The sequence below is a fragment of the Electrona antarctica genome (genome assembly GCF_951216825.1).
Source record: "Electrona antarctica genome assembly, chromosome: 16".
Classification (NCBI taxonomy): domain Eukaryota; kingdom Metazoa; phylum Chordata; class Actinopteri; order Myctophiformes; family Myctophidae; genus Electrona; species Electrona antarctica.
In genome coordinates, this window is record NC_136797.1 from 5400584 (window position 1) to 5417478 (window position 16895).

Sequence of the window (16895 nt, forward strand, 5' to 3'; positions counted from 1 at the left end):
CTTTATGTTTAGTCGACTAAAACTAGACTAACTGAAAGGATGCTATAGAATAGCATGTTACCTTTATGTTTAGTCGACTAAAACTAGACTAACTGAAAGGATGCTAGAGAATAGCATGTTACCTTTATGTTTAGTCGACTAAAACTAGACTAACTGAAAGGATGCTATAGAATAGCATGTTACCTTTATGTTTAGTCGACTAAAACTAGACTAACTGAAAGGATGCTATAGAATTATAGCATCCTTCCAATCAATCAAGTCTCGTATACGGATGGCTGCGGATGTGAAAGCCATCCGTACTAGAACAAGGAAGTGGACTATAATCATAATAATTTATATATATTTCTATAATGACACATTATTTTACCTATGGGTTTTACTTCTACTGGAATGTTGACAAAGAATACACTAGTGTTTGAGTAGCACGAGCCGTAAAAAAAAAAAAAAAAAAAAAAAAACATGCGCCCAAAATCCTCATATATACACAGTTGTGTGTGCGTGTTAGGCTTCACTCACACCTGCACAACAGATTGTTGTATAGCTGATGCAAGCTCGCAATTCATTTCCAATGGGAGTCACATGGTTTGACACAACATTTTTGTTGTATGAGGGAGGGGGGGCAGCCGAAAGCCGTACAACAAAAATGTTGTGTCAAACCATGTGACTTCCATTGGAAATGCATTGGGGCGGCCATGACACTTACCCTTTGTTTACATCTACCATGCAACATTGTTGTATGCTAGATGTATAGGTGTGAGTGAGGCCTTAGGCTGCGCAACAGAGACACTTGGTGATGTACACACCAACCAAACGCTATTTTCATGCTCGGACACAGCCAGCAAGCCAGCCAGCCAGCCAGCCAGAGACACACAAAGCTCCCTGTAGGAGTGGTACGCCACTCAAAAATCACTATGCTATAACTCAGGGGTGGGCAACTGGCGGTCCGGGGGCCCACATGCGGCCCCCACCTTCACTTAATGTGGCCCGCATGTTCATATCAGAATACTGATATAGTATTGATTTCAGCTGTTACAATTCCAAACCAGCTTTAATTACTTAGTTCATGACTAGTATTAAATGACTATAGTACTTAATGACTAGTATTAAATGACTATAGTACTTCATGACTAGTATTAAATGACTAGTACTTAATGACTAGTATTAAATGACTATAGTACTTAATGACTAGTATTAAAATGTTATTGTCTTTTTGTGTCCATTGTAGTTATGTTAACAGTTCATAACGTTAACATAACTATAACTAAATGCATTTGAAATTCAATAAAAAAAAGGTTACTTTTCAGGATTCCAATTAAAAAAATAGCAAAACATTATTCAGGTTTTCAATTCAAATATAGCAAAAATAGCCGATCTACAAGCTCAAAACGCGTCGCGCTGCGACGCTTTTTGAGCTTGTAGATCGGCTATTTTTGCTATATTTGCTATATATTGCTATATTAACATGCACTGTGGCACCTCTGGAGTGAGTGTGGAAATATAGTGGCCCTCTCCATGGTCAAAGTTACCTCAGCCCTGGTCTATAACCGTATGAATGAACATCCAATTGGAGAGAAAGATGGAAACAAATCCATCAGCCCAGAGGCAGTGATGAAGGCCAGAGGGCCCTCAAACCGAGCCCCCCCTCTGACAGTGATGAAGAGGAGCCCTGGACCATGCTGAGCCCCCACTCTGACAGTGATGAAGAGGAGCCCTGGACCGTGCTGAGCCGCCCCCCCCCCCCTCTGACAGTGATGAAGAGGAGCCCTGGACCGTGCTGAGCCCCCCCTCTGACAGTGATGAAGAGGAGCCCTGGACCATGCTGAGCCCCCCCTCTGACAGTGATGAAGAGGAGCCCTGGACCATGCTGAGCCCCCCCTCTGACAGTGATGAAGAGGAGCCCTGGACCGTGCTGAGCCCCCCCCCCCTCTGACAGTGATGAAGAGGAGCCCTGGACCGTGCTGAGCCCCCCCCCCCTCTGACAGTGATGAAGAGGAGCCCTGGACCATGCAGAGCCCCCCCCCCTCTGACAGTGATGAAGAGGAGCCCTGGACCATGCTGAGCCCCCCCTCTGACAGTGATGAAGAGGAGCCCTGGACCATGCTGAGCCCCCCCCTCTGACAGTGATGAAGAGGAGCCCTGGACCGTGCTGAGCCCCCCCTCTGACAGTGATGAAGAGGAGCCCTGGACCATGCTGAGCCCCCCCTCTGACAGTGATGAAGAGGAGCCCTGGACCATGCTGAGCCCCCCCCTCTGACAGTGATGAAGAGGAGCCCTGGACCATGCTGAGCCCCCCCTCTGACAGTGATGAAGAGGAGCCCTGGACCATGCTGCTCAACGTCAGCCTGGTCTGACAGTGATGAAGAGGAGCCCTGGACCGTGCTGAGCCCCCCCTCTGACAGTGATGAAGAGGAGCCCTGGACCGTGCTGCTCAACGTCAGCCTGGTCTGACAGTGATGAAGAGGAGCCCTGGACCGTGCTGAGCCCCCCCCTCTGACAGTGATGAAGAGGAGCCCTGGACCGTGCTGCTCAGCGTCAGCCTGGTCTGACAGTGATGAAGAGGAGCCCTGGACCGTGCTGCTCAGCGTCAGCCTAGTCCGTCCGTGCTCTGTCACCATCACATCTACTCCCCAAAGATTCCCCACAGCAGGCCCCTCTCTCTCTCTCTCTCTGTTCAGGGTTAATGAAACGGCTAAATGAATAAAGTCAGATCAGACTTACCGATCTCTCTGTTCAGGGTTAATGAAACGGCTAAATGAATAAAGTCAGATCAGACTTACCGATCTCTCTGTTCAGGGTTAATGAAACGGCTAAATGAATAAAGTCAGATCAGACTTACCGATCTCTCTGTTCAGGGTTAATGAAACGGCTAAATGAATAAAGTCAGATCAGACTTACCGATCTCTCTGTTCAGGGTTAATGAAACGTCTAAATGAATAAAGTCAGATCAGACTTACCGATCTCTCTGTTCAGGGTTAATGAAACGGCTAAATGAATAAAGTCAGATCAGACGTACCGATCTCTCTGTTCAGGGTTAATGAAACGGCTAAATGAATAAAGTCAGATCAGACTTACCGATCTCTCTGTTCAGGGTTAATGAAACGGCTAAATGAATAAAGTCAGATCAGACGTACCGATCTCTCTGTTCAGGGTTAATGAAACGGCTAAATGAATAAAGTCAGATCAGACTTACCGATCTCTCTGTTCAGGGTTAATGAAACGTCTAAATGAATAAAGTCAGATCAGACTTACCGATCTCTCTGTTCAGGGTTAATGAAACGGCTAAATGAATGAAGTCAGATCAGACTTACCGATCTCTCTGTTCAGGGTTAATGAAACGGCTAAATGAATAAAGTCAGATCAGACTTACCGATCTCTCTGTTCAGGGTTAATGAAACGGCTAAATGAATAAAGTCAGATCAGACTTACCGATCTCTCTGTTCAGGGTTAATGAAACGGCTAAATGAATAAAGTCAGATCAGACTTACCGATCTCTCTGTTCAGGGTTAATGAAACGTCTAAATGAATAAAGTCAGATCAGACTTACCGATCTCTCTGTTCAGGGTTAATGAAACGGCTAAATGAATAAAGTCAGATCAGACTTACCGATCTCTCTGTTCAGGGTTAATGAAACGGCTAAATGAATAAAGTCAGATCAGACTTACCGATCTCTCTGTTCAGGGTTAATGAAACGGCTAAATGAATAAAGTCAGATCAGACTTACCGATCTCTCTGTTCAGGGTTAATGAAACGGCTAAATGAATAAAGTCAGATCAGACTTACCGATCTCTCTGTTCAGGGTTAATGAAACGGCTAAATGAATAAAGTCAGATCAGACTTACCGATCTCTCTGTTCAGGGTTAATGAAACGGCTAAATGAATAAAGTCAGATCAGACTTACCGATCTCTCTGTTCAGGGTTAATGAAACGTCTAAATGAATAAAGTCAGATCAGACTTACCGATCTCTCTGTTCAGGGTTAATGAAACGGCTAAATGAATAAAGTCAGATCAGACTTACCGATCTCTCTGTTCAGGGTTAATGAAACGGCTAAATGAATAAAGTCAGATCAGACTTACCGATCTCTCTGTTCAGGGTTAATGAAACGGCTAAATGAATAAAGTCAGATCAGACTTACCGATCTCTCTGTTCAGGGTTAATGAAACGGCTAAATGAATAAAGTCAGATCAGACTTACCGATCTCTCTGTTCAGGGTTAATGAAACGGCTAAATGAATAAAGTCAGATCAGACTTACCGATCTCTCTGTTCAGGGTTAATGAAACGGCTAAATGAATAAAGTCAGATCAGACTTACCGATCTTCTGGTTGAAGATCTTGTCAAACGTCAGCTCGTCCCTCTCCTCCAGGTATTTCTGCATCACACTGCGGATGCTGTCCACACAAGCAGGACATAAAAGACATTTTAATATTAAGCTCACAACAAGTAGTGCACAGGTATGAGTCACAAGCAGTGACTCATACAACGAAAAAGAAGTATTAGACAAATGATTTGCATTACAAACATTGTGGCCACCAATCAGGGCCCAGTATGATATCATGGGGCAGCCAATCAGGGCCCAGTATGATGTCATGGGGCAGGTACGTGGCATTTTTGGCCACCTTGGGAAATGAGATTCCAGACTAAATATGTATCAGTCTGGCCATGCCAGGCTAAGACCACATCACTCAGTCTGATATGACACACAGGTGTGTATGCGGCACGCAGTGTTGTTTTTGTCGACTAAAACTAAGAAGAAAAATATTCGTCGACTACCTTTTTCGACTGACGGAAACTAAATGGAAACTAAATGAAAACTAAGCTATGATGACTAAAACTAGGAGTCTAGGACTAAATGTATTGACAATTTCGTCAACAAATAAAAAACTAGACTAAAATGTTAGGAAGGGACTAGTGGTCAAGAGATCCAGTACAAGTCATTTTACACTTGGTTGCATGCTGAAAATAGCAGATCTACAAGCTCACAACGTGTCGCGCTGCGACGCGTTGTGAGCTTGTAGATCGGCTATTTTCAGCAAGTGTAAAATCAGTCATTACGATGGCATCAAGGCCCGCCGAAATACATTTTAGTTGACTAAATCAAGTGTAGATTTAGTCGACTAAAACTAGACTAACACTAAAACATTCCAGGTGACTAAAATGTGACTAAAACTAAATGAAAACTATTCAAGAGACTGACTAAAACTAAAATCTAAATTGCTGCCAAAATAACCCACAGCGCTCAGAACAAGACAAAATGGAAAAGAAGTCACAGCATTAGCTTGTAGATCGGCTATTTTCAGCAAGTGTAAAATCAGTCATTACGACGGCATCAAGGGCCGCCAAAATACATTTTAGTCGACTAAATCAACTGTAGATTTAGTCGACTAAAACTAGACTAACACTAAAACTGGGTGGCGGTGGATCAGGGGTAGAGTGGCCGGATGGTAACCGCAAGGTTGCCAGTTCGAACCCTGTGGGCTCCCCCCAGAGCTAGTGTCGAAGTGTCCTTGAGCAAGACACTGAACCCCTAATTGCTCCTGATGTGCTGGTTGGTGCCTTGCATGGTTTCCGCTGCCATCGGTGTGTGAATGTGTGTGTGAATGGGTGAATGTAATGCACTGCGTAAAGCGCCTTGGATAAAGGCGCTTTATAAAGGCACCATTTACCAAAACATTCCGGGTGACCCCGGGTTGGTAAATGGAAAAGTTCACATAATGTGAAGCTAAACAAATGCATTGGTGACATAAAGCAGGGCTGGGCAACTTTGACGATGGAGAGGGCCACTATATTTCCACACTCACTCCCTAGGGCCATATATTACTGTCGTAGCAAAAATAGCCGATCTACAAGCTCAAAACGCGTCGCAGCGCGACGCGTTTTGAGCTTGTAGATCGGCTATTTTTGCTATATTCGAATTGAAATCTTAGATTTTTGCTATTTTTGAATTGGAATCCTGAAAATGAACATCTTTATGTAATTTCGAATGCCTTTAATTATACTTGTGTTGAAGCATTGAGCTACTAATTTAGACTGAAGTAATTAAAGCGGGTCATGTTTGCATGTCGTAGAATTGTAACAGCTGAAATCAATATTATATCAGTTTTCTGACATTAACCTGAGGGCCACATTAAGTGAAGGTGGGGGCCGCATGTGGCCCCCGGGCCGCCAGTTGCCCACCCCTGACATAAAGTATCCCAAAGGCATGATGGGTGGCTGTCTGTCCTCCCCTTGCTTCCACGTGTGGTGATCCGTGACCCAGAGTTTGGGACTCTCCCTGCCACCTGTTCCCCTGACAAAGTCAAGTGGCAACGAGGGAGTGAGGGGGGAGGGGGGAGGGAAGGAAGGGGACACGAGGGAGGAGGAGGGAGGGGAGGAGGGGGCACGGGGGAGGAGGAGGGAGGGGAGGAGGGGACACGAGGGAGGAGGAGGGGGCACGGGGGAGGAGGAGGGAGGGGAGGAGGGGAGGAGGGGGCACGGGGGAGGAGGATGGAGGGGAGGAGGGGACACGGTGGAGGAGGAGGGAGGGGAGGAGGGGGCACGGGGGAGGAGGAGGGAGGGGAGGAGGGGACACGAGGGAGGAGGAGGGAGGGGACACGAGGGAGGAGGAGGGAGGGGAGGAGGGGGCACGAGGGAGGAGGAGGGAGGGGAGGAGGGGACACGGTGGAGGAGGAGGGAGGGGAGGAGGGGGCACGGGGGAGGAGGAGGGAGGGGAGGAAGGGACACACACGGGGGGAGGAGGACACAGCACCAGCGAGGGGAGCGAGCTAAGCAGGCTACCTTGGGTGAGTGTGTTAATGACAACAGGGCTGGGGACAGCGAATCAATTAGCACCCCCTCCACGGGCCCATTAGCACGACACCAGCGCCCTAAGCACAAACCCAAACCACACACACACACACACGTTAACCTCCACTAAACCCTGTGTGTGTGTGTGTGTGTGTGTGTGTGTGGGTGTACTGTACACCAGAACATGCACTAAATAATCCCCCAGCATGCATCCTGGCGGTCTCTGACGTGCAGCAAAGAGGCTAGTGTGTCCGTGGATGTTTGCCAACATTAGCAAGTGGCCAAAGGAACTCCAATTCAAATGCAGTACAGAGATTTTGCATCCCAAAACACAGTTTATAGTTTAAGGGACGCGATAAAACGACCTCTGCTTCCACGGGATGCACTACTGTACTGTTTATTTATTTAGCTAGCTTTAGTTATAGTAATCATTTCTTCTTCTTCATTTCTCGTCTTAGTCGACGAAATCAACCTGGAGGACGGGTGACACACACACACACACACACACACACACACACACACACACACACACACACACACACACACACACACACACACACACACACACACACACACACACACACACACACACACACACACACACACACACACACACACACACACACACACACACACACACACACACACACACACACACACACACACACACACACACACACACACACACACACACACACACACACACACACACACACACACACACACACAGAATGTCTAGTTTTAGTCGACTATATATATCATAGGATTTTTAGTCGACTAAATCTACAGTTGTTTTAGTCGAATAAAATGTATTTTGGCGGGCCTTGATGCCATTGTAATGCCGATCTACAAGCTCACAATCTACAAGCTCACAACGCGTCGCACTGCGACGCGTTGTGAGCTTGTAGATTGTGAGCTTGTATATCAGCTATTGTCAGCATGCAACCAAGTGTAAAATTGTAACATTGTCCACTAGTCCCTTCCTGACATTTTAGTCTAGTTTGTATTTGTTGATGAAATTGTCAATTAGTTTTAGTCATCATGGCTTAGTTTTCATTTAGTTTCCATTTAGTTTGTCAGTGAAAAAAGGTAGTTTTAGTTTTTAAGTCGACGAGATCAACCCTGCTGTACTGCATGTTAGTTTAAGTCGACGAGATCAACCCTGCTGTACTGCATGTTAGTTTAAGTCGAGGAGATCAACCCTGCTGTACTGCATGTTAGTTTAAGTCGACGAGATCAACCCTGCTGTACTGCATGTTAGTTTAAGTCGACGAGATCAACCCTGCTGTACTGCATGTTAGTTTAAGTCGACGAGATCAACCCTGCTGTACTGCATGTTAGTTTAAGTCGACGAGATCAACCCTGCTGTACTGCATGTTAGTTTAAGTCGACGAGATCAACCCTGCTGTACTGCATGTTAGTTTAAGTCGACGAGATCAACCCTGCTGTACTGCATGTTAGTTTAAGTCGACGAGATCAACCCTGCTGTACTGCATGTTAGTTTAAGTCCACGAGATCAACCCTGCTGTACTGCATGTTAGTTTCAGTCGACGAGATCAACCCTGCTGTACTGCATTTCTGTGAACCTGGAGGACGACTCAGTGACACACAACAGCAGCACATAAACTCCATACGCCACAGGAACAAGAATGCAGGAAGTGGCCTGAACAGTGAACACTTCCTCATTCAGCAGGCGGGCTGCTTAGGAACCCTCTCTGAGTCACCAGCAGCAGCAGCAGCTGACAATGCAAACAACATTATACACATTAACCCACTTTAGACATGACCCCAGATTCTACTAAATCTCTTCGAAAATCATGACAGTTTTACAGGAAAAAAAGAAATGTTTCTAATGTCAGTGGTTCTCAGTGTGTTTCATCTCAAGGACCCCAACAAATATATGTACATCTGAAAATATGTTGTTCCAGGGACCCTATCGTAGTTTCAGGGGGACCGATTAAAATCATGTTTTTTTTTCCAAGCTCATAACTTTACAAAAGGAACATGCCAGTAATCTGCCGTATTTAAGCTCCATTAAAACCCATTCTGGGCGGGAACCCCTTTTGGTGTTTTAACTAAGCATTATGTTATACTTTAGCTTTTGAAAAATAGCAGACCTACAAGCTCGTAGCGCGCCACCGAGTGGTCTCTTTTTGAGACCAAAAAAGTGATCTCTTTTTTACGTCTGGGTTAACTATTCTTGTCATCCCTGCCCGACCTTTTGACCAAAACATACCTACAGCAGTTTGTTTGAGAGTTCCCGGGAAGTCTGTCTGGATTCGGTTAAATTTCAGTTATACATTAAGAAAATCAATTCAACAGGTTTCCGATTGCTTTTCCAGTAAATCACTAATACGACTGATTTGATTGGAGAATCAATCATTCAGCTGTTGTTCCCACATGGAGATATCAGCTGTCATCATTACCTCCATGCATACACTGTGCACTAGAATTAACCGTTTAAACCCTTGGACTGCCACCCCTAACAGCTTTTCAGTGCCTGCTGCCAGCTCCAGTCATGATTTTAATTCATCATTTGAACGCCAATAGAAAAATCTGTGATATACACAACATCTCTCATTTTACGGCGGCAAGTATATAGTATTAGACACCCAGTCCTGATGGTGGCGGTAACAGGATATTAAATAGCATGTTTTCACCTCGATGAATAAGGGATCCATGGTCGTACACGCCTTGTGCGCATTTTGATTCCACAGAGGTGTATATTTTTTATGTGCTCCGAGTCTGCGTTGCTCTCCGCTCTCACTGAACTGACAGCGTGCGCTGCTGTTGCACTGCGGTAATCTGATCCCAGATCAGTGGAATCATTGTAGCACTTCGTGCTGTTCCCTACTGATCAGCGCTTAGTCTCACGTTGCCAGACAATTTCCAAATGCTTCATTCCTTCTGGAGCAACGGAAGTTATATGACGAGTAAAAATATAAATGCTTCCGTCATACAGTCTGGAGCAACGGAAGCTCTGATCATGAGTCAAATATAAATGCTTCCGTCATACAGTCTGGAGCAACGGAAGCTCTGATCATGAGTCAAATATAAATGCTTCCGTCATACAGTCTGGAGCAACGGAAGCTCTGATCATGAGTCAAATATAAATGCTTCCGTCATACAGTCTGGAGCAACGGAAGCTCTGATCATGAGTCAAATATAAATGCTTCCGTCATGCAGTCTGGAGCAACGGAAGCTCTGATCATGAGTAAAATATAAATGCTTCCGTCATACAGTCTGGAGCAACGGAAGCTCTGATCATGAGTCAAATATAAATGCTTCCGTCGTACAGTCTGGAGCAACGGAAGCTCTGATCATGAGTCAAATATATGCTTCCGTCATGCAGTCTGGAGCAACGTGGAATAGTTGTCTGGCTACGCGAGACTAATCAGCGCTGAACACGGATCTTCCCGGATCCATTCGGGTATTACACATACATCCCAATTCCAATCTGGATAGGAAATCACATGTGGTACCAGTCTAAGGGTTAATTAGACTAATCAATACATTGTGTGACACTTCGTGTCGATTCATTGCCATAATATAAGGAAAAGACCATTTAAAAACATATATGTCCGAACAGTGCGACGCCTTGCCGTCCCCCAGTGTGTTTCCTTGTGCGACGCCTTGCCGTCCCCCAGTGTGTTTCCTTGTTCTAATGAACAGCCCTCGTGGGAAAGTGTTTACAGTGCATGTAATTAGAGAGCAGGGCGGGGCACTGTGTGTGTGTGTGTGTGTGTGTGTGTGTGTGTGTGTGTGTGTGTGTGTGTGTGTGTGTGTGTGTGTGTGTGTGTTTCACATTCACTGTTGCACGTCAGCAGGTTCTCAACCTGTGGGCCTGGGTTCCACCGGTGGTCCGTGAGGGTATTGCAAATTTAAAGCCCCCCCCCCTTAAATATAGAAAGACATTACCGACATATTTAACACTTATTGTGCTAATGATTGTGCTAATAATCTCATTAGAACTGCAGATTTCCCAGGCAAAAGTAGCGATAATATTCTCATACTGCCCAAATGTTATTTAGAAGCTTGAACTGGCCATTTGGAAATGTTGGGGAAATCTTTTCAACATGGAACGTAACGATTATGACGATCTGAAAAAAATAATGGCAATTATGCAATCATCGTGGCACAGGCCTGAAATACAGACGACCACTAAACAAAACAAAACCAACAACAACCCCCCCCCTCCCCCTCAGATGCCTCCATGTGAGCTCAGCTGGGTTGCAGAGCTGCTGTCAAAGTCTCACCTCCCTGCCAGCAGTGAGCAGACCCATCCTGGGCCCAGGGAGAATGTGGCAGCGCTACGCTAAACACACGCACACACACACTGACACACACACACACACACACTGACTGACACACACACACACACACAGTGTCACACACACACACACACACAGTGTCACACACACACACCATGTTACACACAGTGTCACACACACTCTGTGGTTCTCAAACTTTTTCATGTCAAGGACCCCAAGAAATATGTGTAATCGGCCGCCGACCCCCATCTGAAAATATGTTGTTCCAGGGACCCCCCCCAGAAGCAAAGATTTGAGTTAAAAACGTTAGCTCGGAAAGAATATATATTCAAAGACTTGGGCCACACTTTCACGATTTTTTTCAAAAATAGCAGACCTACAAGCTCATAGCGCGGCACCGAGTGCCGCGCTATGAGCTTGTAGATCTGCTATTTTTCGATAGCTAAAGTGTAACATAATGCTTAAAACACCAAAAGGGGTTCCCGCCCAGAATGGGTTAATCCATGCAAGCATTATAAGCTTTGTAAATATAAACATTAGTCTTCTGTCTTTTCTTCCCTACTTTCAGGAGGTCACAAAGTGTCCTCCTCATCCTCGTCATCGTCTAATTTATTCAAATCAAATAACAAATAGTGTCTCTAAAAGCCAATGCATCCGAACTATAGTACAAAGGTCAGCGGGGTCAACCAAACCATCGGTTGGATCAATAAGCCTTTATTACTGTTGTTGTTTTAGTCATCAATTTACACATGATCAATTTAAGCTTCCCAACCTGCGGGTCAGGGGCCCACTGCTGGGCCGTGACCATATAGAGCGTCGCAGTCCCGCCCCCTTTCATGGCCACGCCAGTCCCGCCCCCTTTCATGACAACGCCAGTCCCGCCCCCTTTCATGACAACACCAGTCCCGCCCCCTTTCATGACAACGCCAGTCCCGCCCCCTTTCATGATGACGCCAGGCCCAGGAAATAAATCCCGCATTTTTGCCTTTGACATTTCAAAAAGTATTTATTTAAAGACCTCGTACGAAGCCAACTCGAGTTGTGACAAATCATGACAACACACACAATATTTTGGACCAAACAAATACTCACAAAAGAATAAAAACAACAACAAAAGTGTTGTAACCTGCCGTTGTTTTCTTCTTTCTAATTCTTTGTTTGGCCCAAAACATTGTGTTTATAGTCATGATTTGTCACAACTCGAGTTGGCTTTGAACGCAGCGTAACTTCTTCAAAATAAATACTTTTTGAAAAGTCTATGAGGAAAATGAACGGGGAATTATTTTCCAGGTCTCTCGAGGGGGCAGGGCTGCGACGATCTATTGCTAGTGGACCCCCAAATTATTGGCAAAGTGGACCCCCAAATTATTGGCAAAACGACTGTAAGATTGTAATGATAATATAAAGGGCCCCCAAATTATTGGCAAAACGACTGTAAGATTGTAATGATAATATAAAGACATATATTGAATTTCCTATAAAAAAAACTAGACAAATGTGTTTTCATAGTGATACCAATAAACAGGAACTTAAAATATACTTACGGTAATACTAAAATATACTATGACCTTTTTTGCGATCTGCTAAATATATCACCAAATACAGTAAACGCAAACTGAGCCTCAGTGTTGAATTCAGACACACAGTTTGAGCTGATATGTCTACATTATAAACATCTCTATGCAACCACTGAAAATTATCATCATTTCAATTCTGTCGGGAAAAAACGGGACAATTTTGTGGAGTTGTCCCGATTTTTTTCAGGCCGAGTACGAGTACAAGTACTTAATTTTTAGTACTCGCCGATACCGAGTAGTGAGTACCGATACGAGTTGTTGAGTAACCACTTATTTTACCCCATTTTTCTCATAGATGCAGATGGATCTACACAGTTTATTCTTGTAGATCGGCAGTTTTGGGGCAATTTGTTGGGTCAGACTTGCTCCCGTTGCATTCGTTCAGCCTATAGTGTCAACTGGATGATTTGGTACTCGGGTCAGAGTATCGGGCCCGGTTCCGAGTACCGAGTACTTGAGGGTGGTATCGGCCCGAGTACCCGATAGTACCAGTACCAGTATCGGTACAACCCTACAATTTTGTAGTGAATGCTTGAAGTCAGGACAACCGGGAGGTCTGATCACCCTACTCTGAGCTCCATTTGGAATTAAACCATCTTGGTGTTAGCATTATTATGTTATGCTTTAGCTATTGAAAAATAGCAGATCTACAAGCTCATAGCGCGCCACCGAGTGGCGCGCTACGAGCTTGTAGGTCTGCTATTTTTGAAAAATCGAAGAACCACTGACATAGAAACATAGCTTTTTCAGAAAACTGTCAGGATGTAGAAGACATTTTTAGAATCTGATCTCAGGTCAAAATGGGTTAATCTATCGCCCTGGCAAAGATTAGGGTGATCGTATAGCCTTACAACCCCCCCCCCCCCCCTCTCGGACTGGCTCACGATGACAGCAGTGCGTTCAAGCCATCAATCCACTACTAGGGCCAATAAGTCTGTCTGTCTGTGGCCAACACAATATTAATCAAATCCATTTTTAATCACCCCGACAATGAATGTAAATATTTAGAAATAGCAGCATATTTTTAGGCAGATGCTACTAGCTATGAGGCTGTGATGTGAGCTTGTAGATCGGCTATGAGGCTGTGATGTGAGCTTGTAGATCGGCTATTTCCAGCATGAAACCTAGTATCAAATCAGCCAATAAGGACGCCATCAAGGCCTGCCAAAATACATTTATAAAACGGTAGATTTAGTAGACAAAAATCTTATGACATTTAGTCGACTAACACTAAAACATTTCGGCTGACTAAAATGGGACGAAAACTAGATAAACAAATGTATTCAAGGCCTGGGCCATGGCTCAGCGGTCCAGGCACCTTGGCTGGTAATCCAGTCTGGCAGTGTGCCGCGGGTTCGACTCCCGATCCCGACGGCCTTTACTGCATGTCTTCCCCCCCATCTCTCTCCCCCATTTCCTGTCAGCCTACTGTCTGTCCCTCCATAAAAAATATAAAATAAAGGCGAAAGCCACAATAAAAAAATATTTCAAAAGAAGAAAATGTATTCAAAAGACTATGAAAAAAAAAATTGCTGTCAAAATCAACACTAGTGTGGGGGGGGGGGGGGGGGGAAGGGGGGGGGGGGGAAGGGGGGGGGGGTCATCTGTGAATATGCGTTAGAGCACCGTCTCTCGAAGGGATCCAGATGAAAGCAGAAACACGGCCCCATTTTCACACTACTGCTATTGTCTTTTCAGTTGTCACACTACGGCTATTGTCCTATTTTTCCACATTACATGATGGCAGAAGTGTGTGCACAGCCTTTGAAGTATCTGTGCCCTCTTTCCACCCGTGTGAAGCCGTGTGCTGTCTGTGAACTAAGTATCTGTGCCCTCTTTCCACCCGTGTGAAGCCGTGTGCTGTCTGTGTTTAGTATCTGTGCCCTCTTTCCACCCGTGTGAAGCCGTGTGCTGTCTGTGTTTAGTATCCGTGCCCTCTTTCCACCCGTGTGAAGCCGTGTGCTGTCTGTGTGGTAGTATCTGTGCCCTCTTTCCACCCGTGTGAAGCCGTGTGCTGTCTGTGTTTAGTATCTGTGCCCTCTTTCCACCCGTGTGAAGCCGTGTGCTGTCTGTGTTTAGTATCCGTGCCCTCTTTCCACCCGTGTGAAGCCGTGTGCTGTCTGTGTGGTAGTATCCGTGCCCTCTTTCCACCCGTGTGAAGCCGTGTGCTGTCTGTGTTTAGTATCTGTGCCCTCTTTCCACCCGTGTGAAGCCGTGTGCTGTCTGTGTTTAGTATCTGTGCCCTCTTTCCACCCGTGTGAAGCCGTGTGCCGTCTGTGTTTAGTATCTGTGCCCTCTTTCCACCCGTGTGAAGCCGTGTGCTGTCTGTGTTTAGTATCTGTGCCCTCTTTCCACCCGTGTGAAGCCGTGTGCTGTCTGTGTTTAGTATCTGTGCCCTCTTTCCACCCCGTGTGAAGCCGTGTGCCGTCTGTGTTTAGTATCTGTGCCCTCTTTCCACCCGTGTGAAGCCGTGTGCTGTCTGTGTTTAGTATCTGTGCCCTCTTTCCACCCGTGTGAAGCCGTGTGCTGTCTGTGTTTAGTATCTGTGCCCTCTTTCCACCCGTGTGAAGCCGTGTGCCGTCTGTGTGGTAGTATCTGTGCCCTCTTTCCACCCGTGTGAAGCTGTGTGCTGTCTGTGTGGTAGTATCTGTGCCCTCTTTCCACCCGTGTGAAGCCGTGTGCTGTCTGTGTGGTAGTATCTGTGCCCTCTTTCCACCCGTGTGAAGCCGTGTGCTGTCTGTGTTTAGTATCTGTGCCCTCTATCTTTCCACCCGTGTGAAGCCGTGTGCTGTCTGTGTTTAGTATCTGTGCCCTCTTTCCACCCGTGTGAAGCCGTATGCTGTCTGTGTGGTAGTATCTGTGCCCTCTTTCCACCCGTGTGAAGCCGTGTGCTGTCTGTGTGGTAGTATCTGTGCCCTCTATCCACCCGTGTGAAGCCGTGTGCCGTCTGTGTTTAGTATCTGTGCCCTCTTTCCACCCGTGTGAAGCCGTGTGCCGTCTGTGTGGTAGTATCTGTGCCCTCTTTCCACCCGTGTGAAGCCGTGTGCCGTCTGTGTTTAGTATCTGTGCCCTCTATCTTTCCACCCGTGTGAAGCCGTGTGCTGTCTGTGTTTAGTATCTGTGCCCTCTATCTTTCCACCCGTGTGAAGCCGTGTGCCGTCTGTGTTTAGTATCTGTGCCCTCTATCTTTCCACCCGTGTGAAGCCGTGTGCTGTCTGTGTTTAGTATCTGTGCCCTCTTTCCACCCGTGTGAAGCCGTGTGCCGTCTGTGTTTAGTATCTGTGCCCTCTATCCACCCGTGTGAAGCCGTGTGCTGTCTGTGTGGTAGTATCTGTGCCCTCTTTCCACCCGTGTGAAGCCGTGTGCTGTCTGTGTTTAGTATCTGTGCCCTCTTTCCACCCGTGTGAAGCTGTGTGCTGTCTGTGTTTAGTATCTGTGCCCTCTTTCCACCCGTGTGAAGCCGTGTGCCGTCTGTGTTTAGTATCTGTGCCCTCTATCCACCCGTGTGAAGCCGTGTGCTGTCTGTGTGGTAGTATCTGTGCCCTCTATCCACCCGTGTGAAGCCGTGTGCCGTCTGTGTTTAGTATCTGTGCCCTCTTTCCACCCGTGTGAAGCCGTGTGCCGTCTGTGTGGTAGTATCTGTGCCCTCTTTCCACCCGTGTGAAGCCGTGTGCCGTCTGTGTGGTAGTATCTGTGCCCTCTTTCCACCCGTGTGAAGCCGTGTGCCGTCTGTGTTTAGTATCTGTGCCCTCTTTCCACCCGTGTGAAGCCGTGTGCCGTCTGTGTGGTAGTATCTGTGGCCTCTTTCCACCCGTGTGAAGCCGTGTGCTGTCTGTGTTTAGTATCTGTGCCCTCTTTCCACCCGTGTGAAGCCGTGTGCTGTCTGTGTTTAGTATCTGTGCCCTCTTTCCACCCGTGTGAAGCCGTGTGCCGTCTGTGTTTAGTATCTGTGCCCTCTATCCACCCGTGTGAAGCCGTGTGCTGTCTGTGTGGTAGTATCTGTGCCCTCTATCTTTCCACCCGTGTGAAGCCGTGTGCTGTCTGTGTTTAGTATCTGTGCCCTCTATCTTTCCACCCGTGTGAAGCCGTGTGCTGTCTGTGTTTAGTATCTGTGCCCTCTATCTTTCCACCCGTGTGAAGCCGTGTGCCGTCTGTGTTTAGTATCTGTGCCCTCTTTCCACCCGTGTGAAGCCGTGTGCTGTCTGTGTTTAGTATCTGTGCCCTCTATCTTTCCACCCGTGTGAAGCCGTGTGCTGTCTGTGTT

The 16895-nt window shown here is 46.3% G+C and overlaps 1 protein-coding gene across 1 annotated transcript in view; it reads right to left on the minus strand.

The window, feature by feature from the left end:
- The window catches only part of grk3 (G protein-coupled receptor kinase 3), a gene marked incomplete at its 3' end in the record, with an annotated part of 147197 nt that overhangs the window by 106772 nt on the left and 23530 nt on the right, over window positions 1-16895 (minus strand). The window contains exon 2 of the mRNA XM_079525320.1: window positions 4312-4388. Within this exon, the coding sequence (XP_079381446.1) occupies window positions 4312-4388 (77 nt within the window). The remainder of the gene's footprint in view (window positions 1-4311; window positions 4389-16895) is intronic.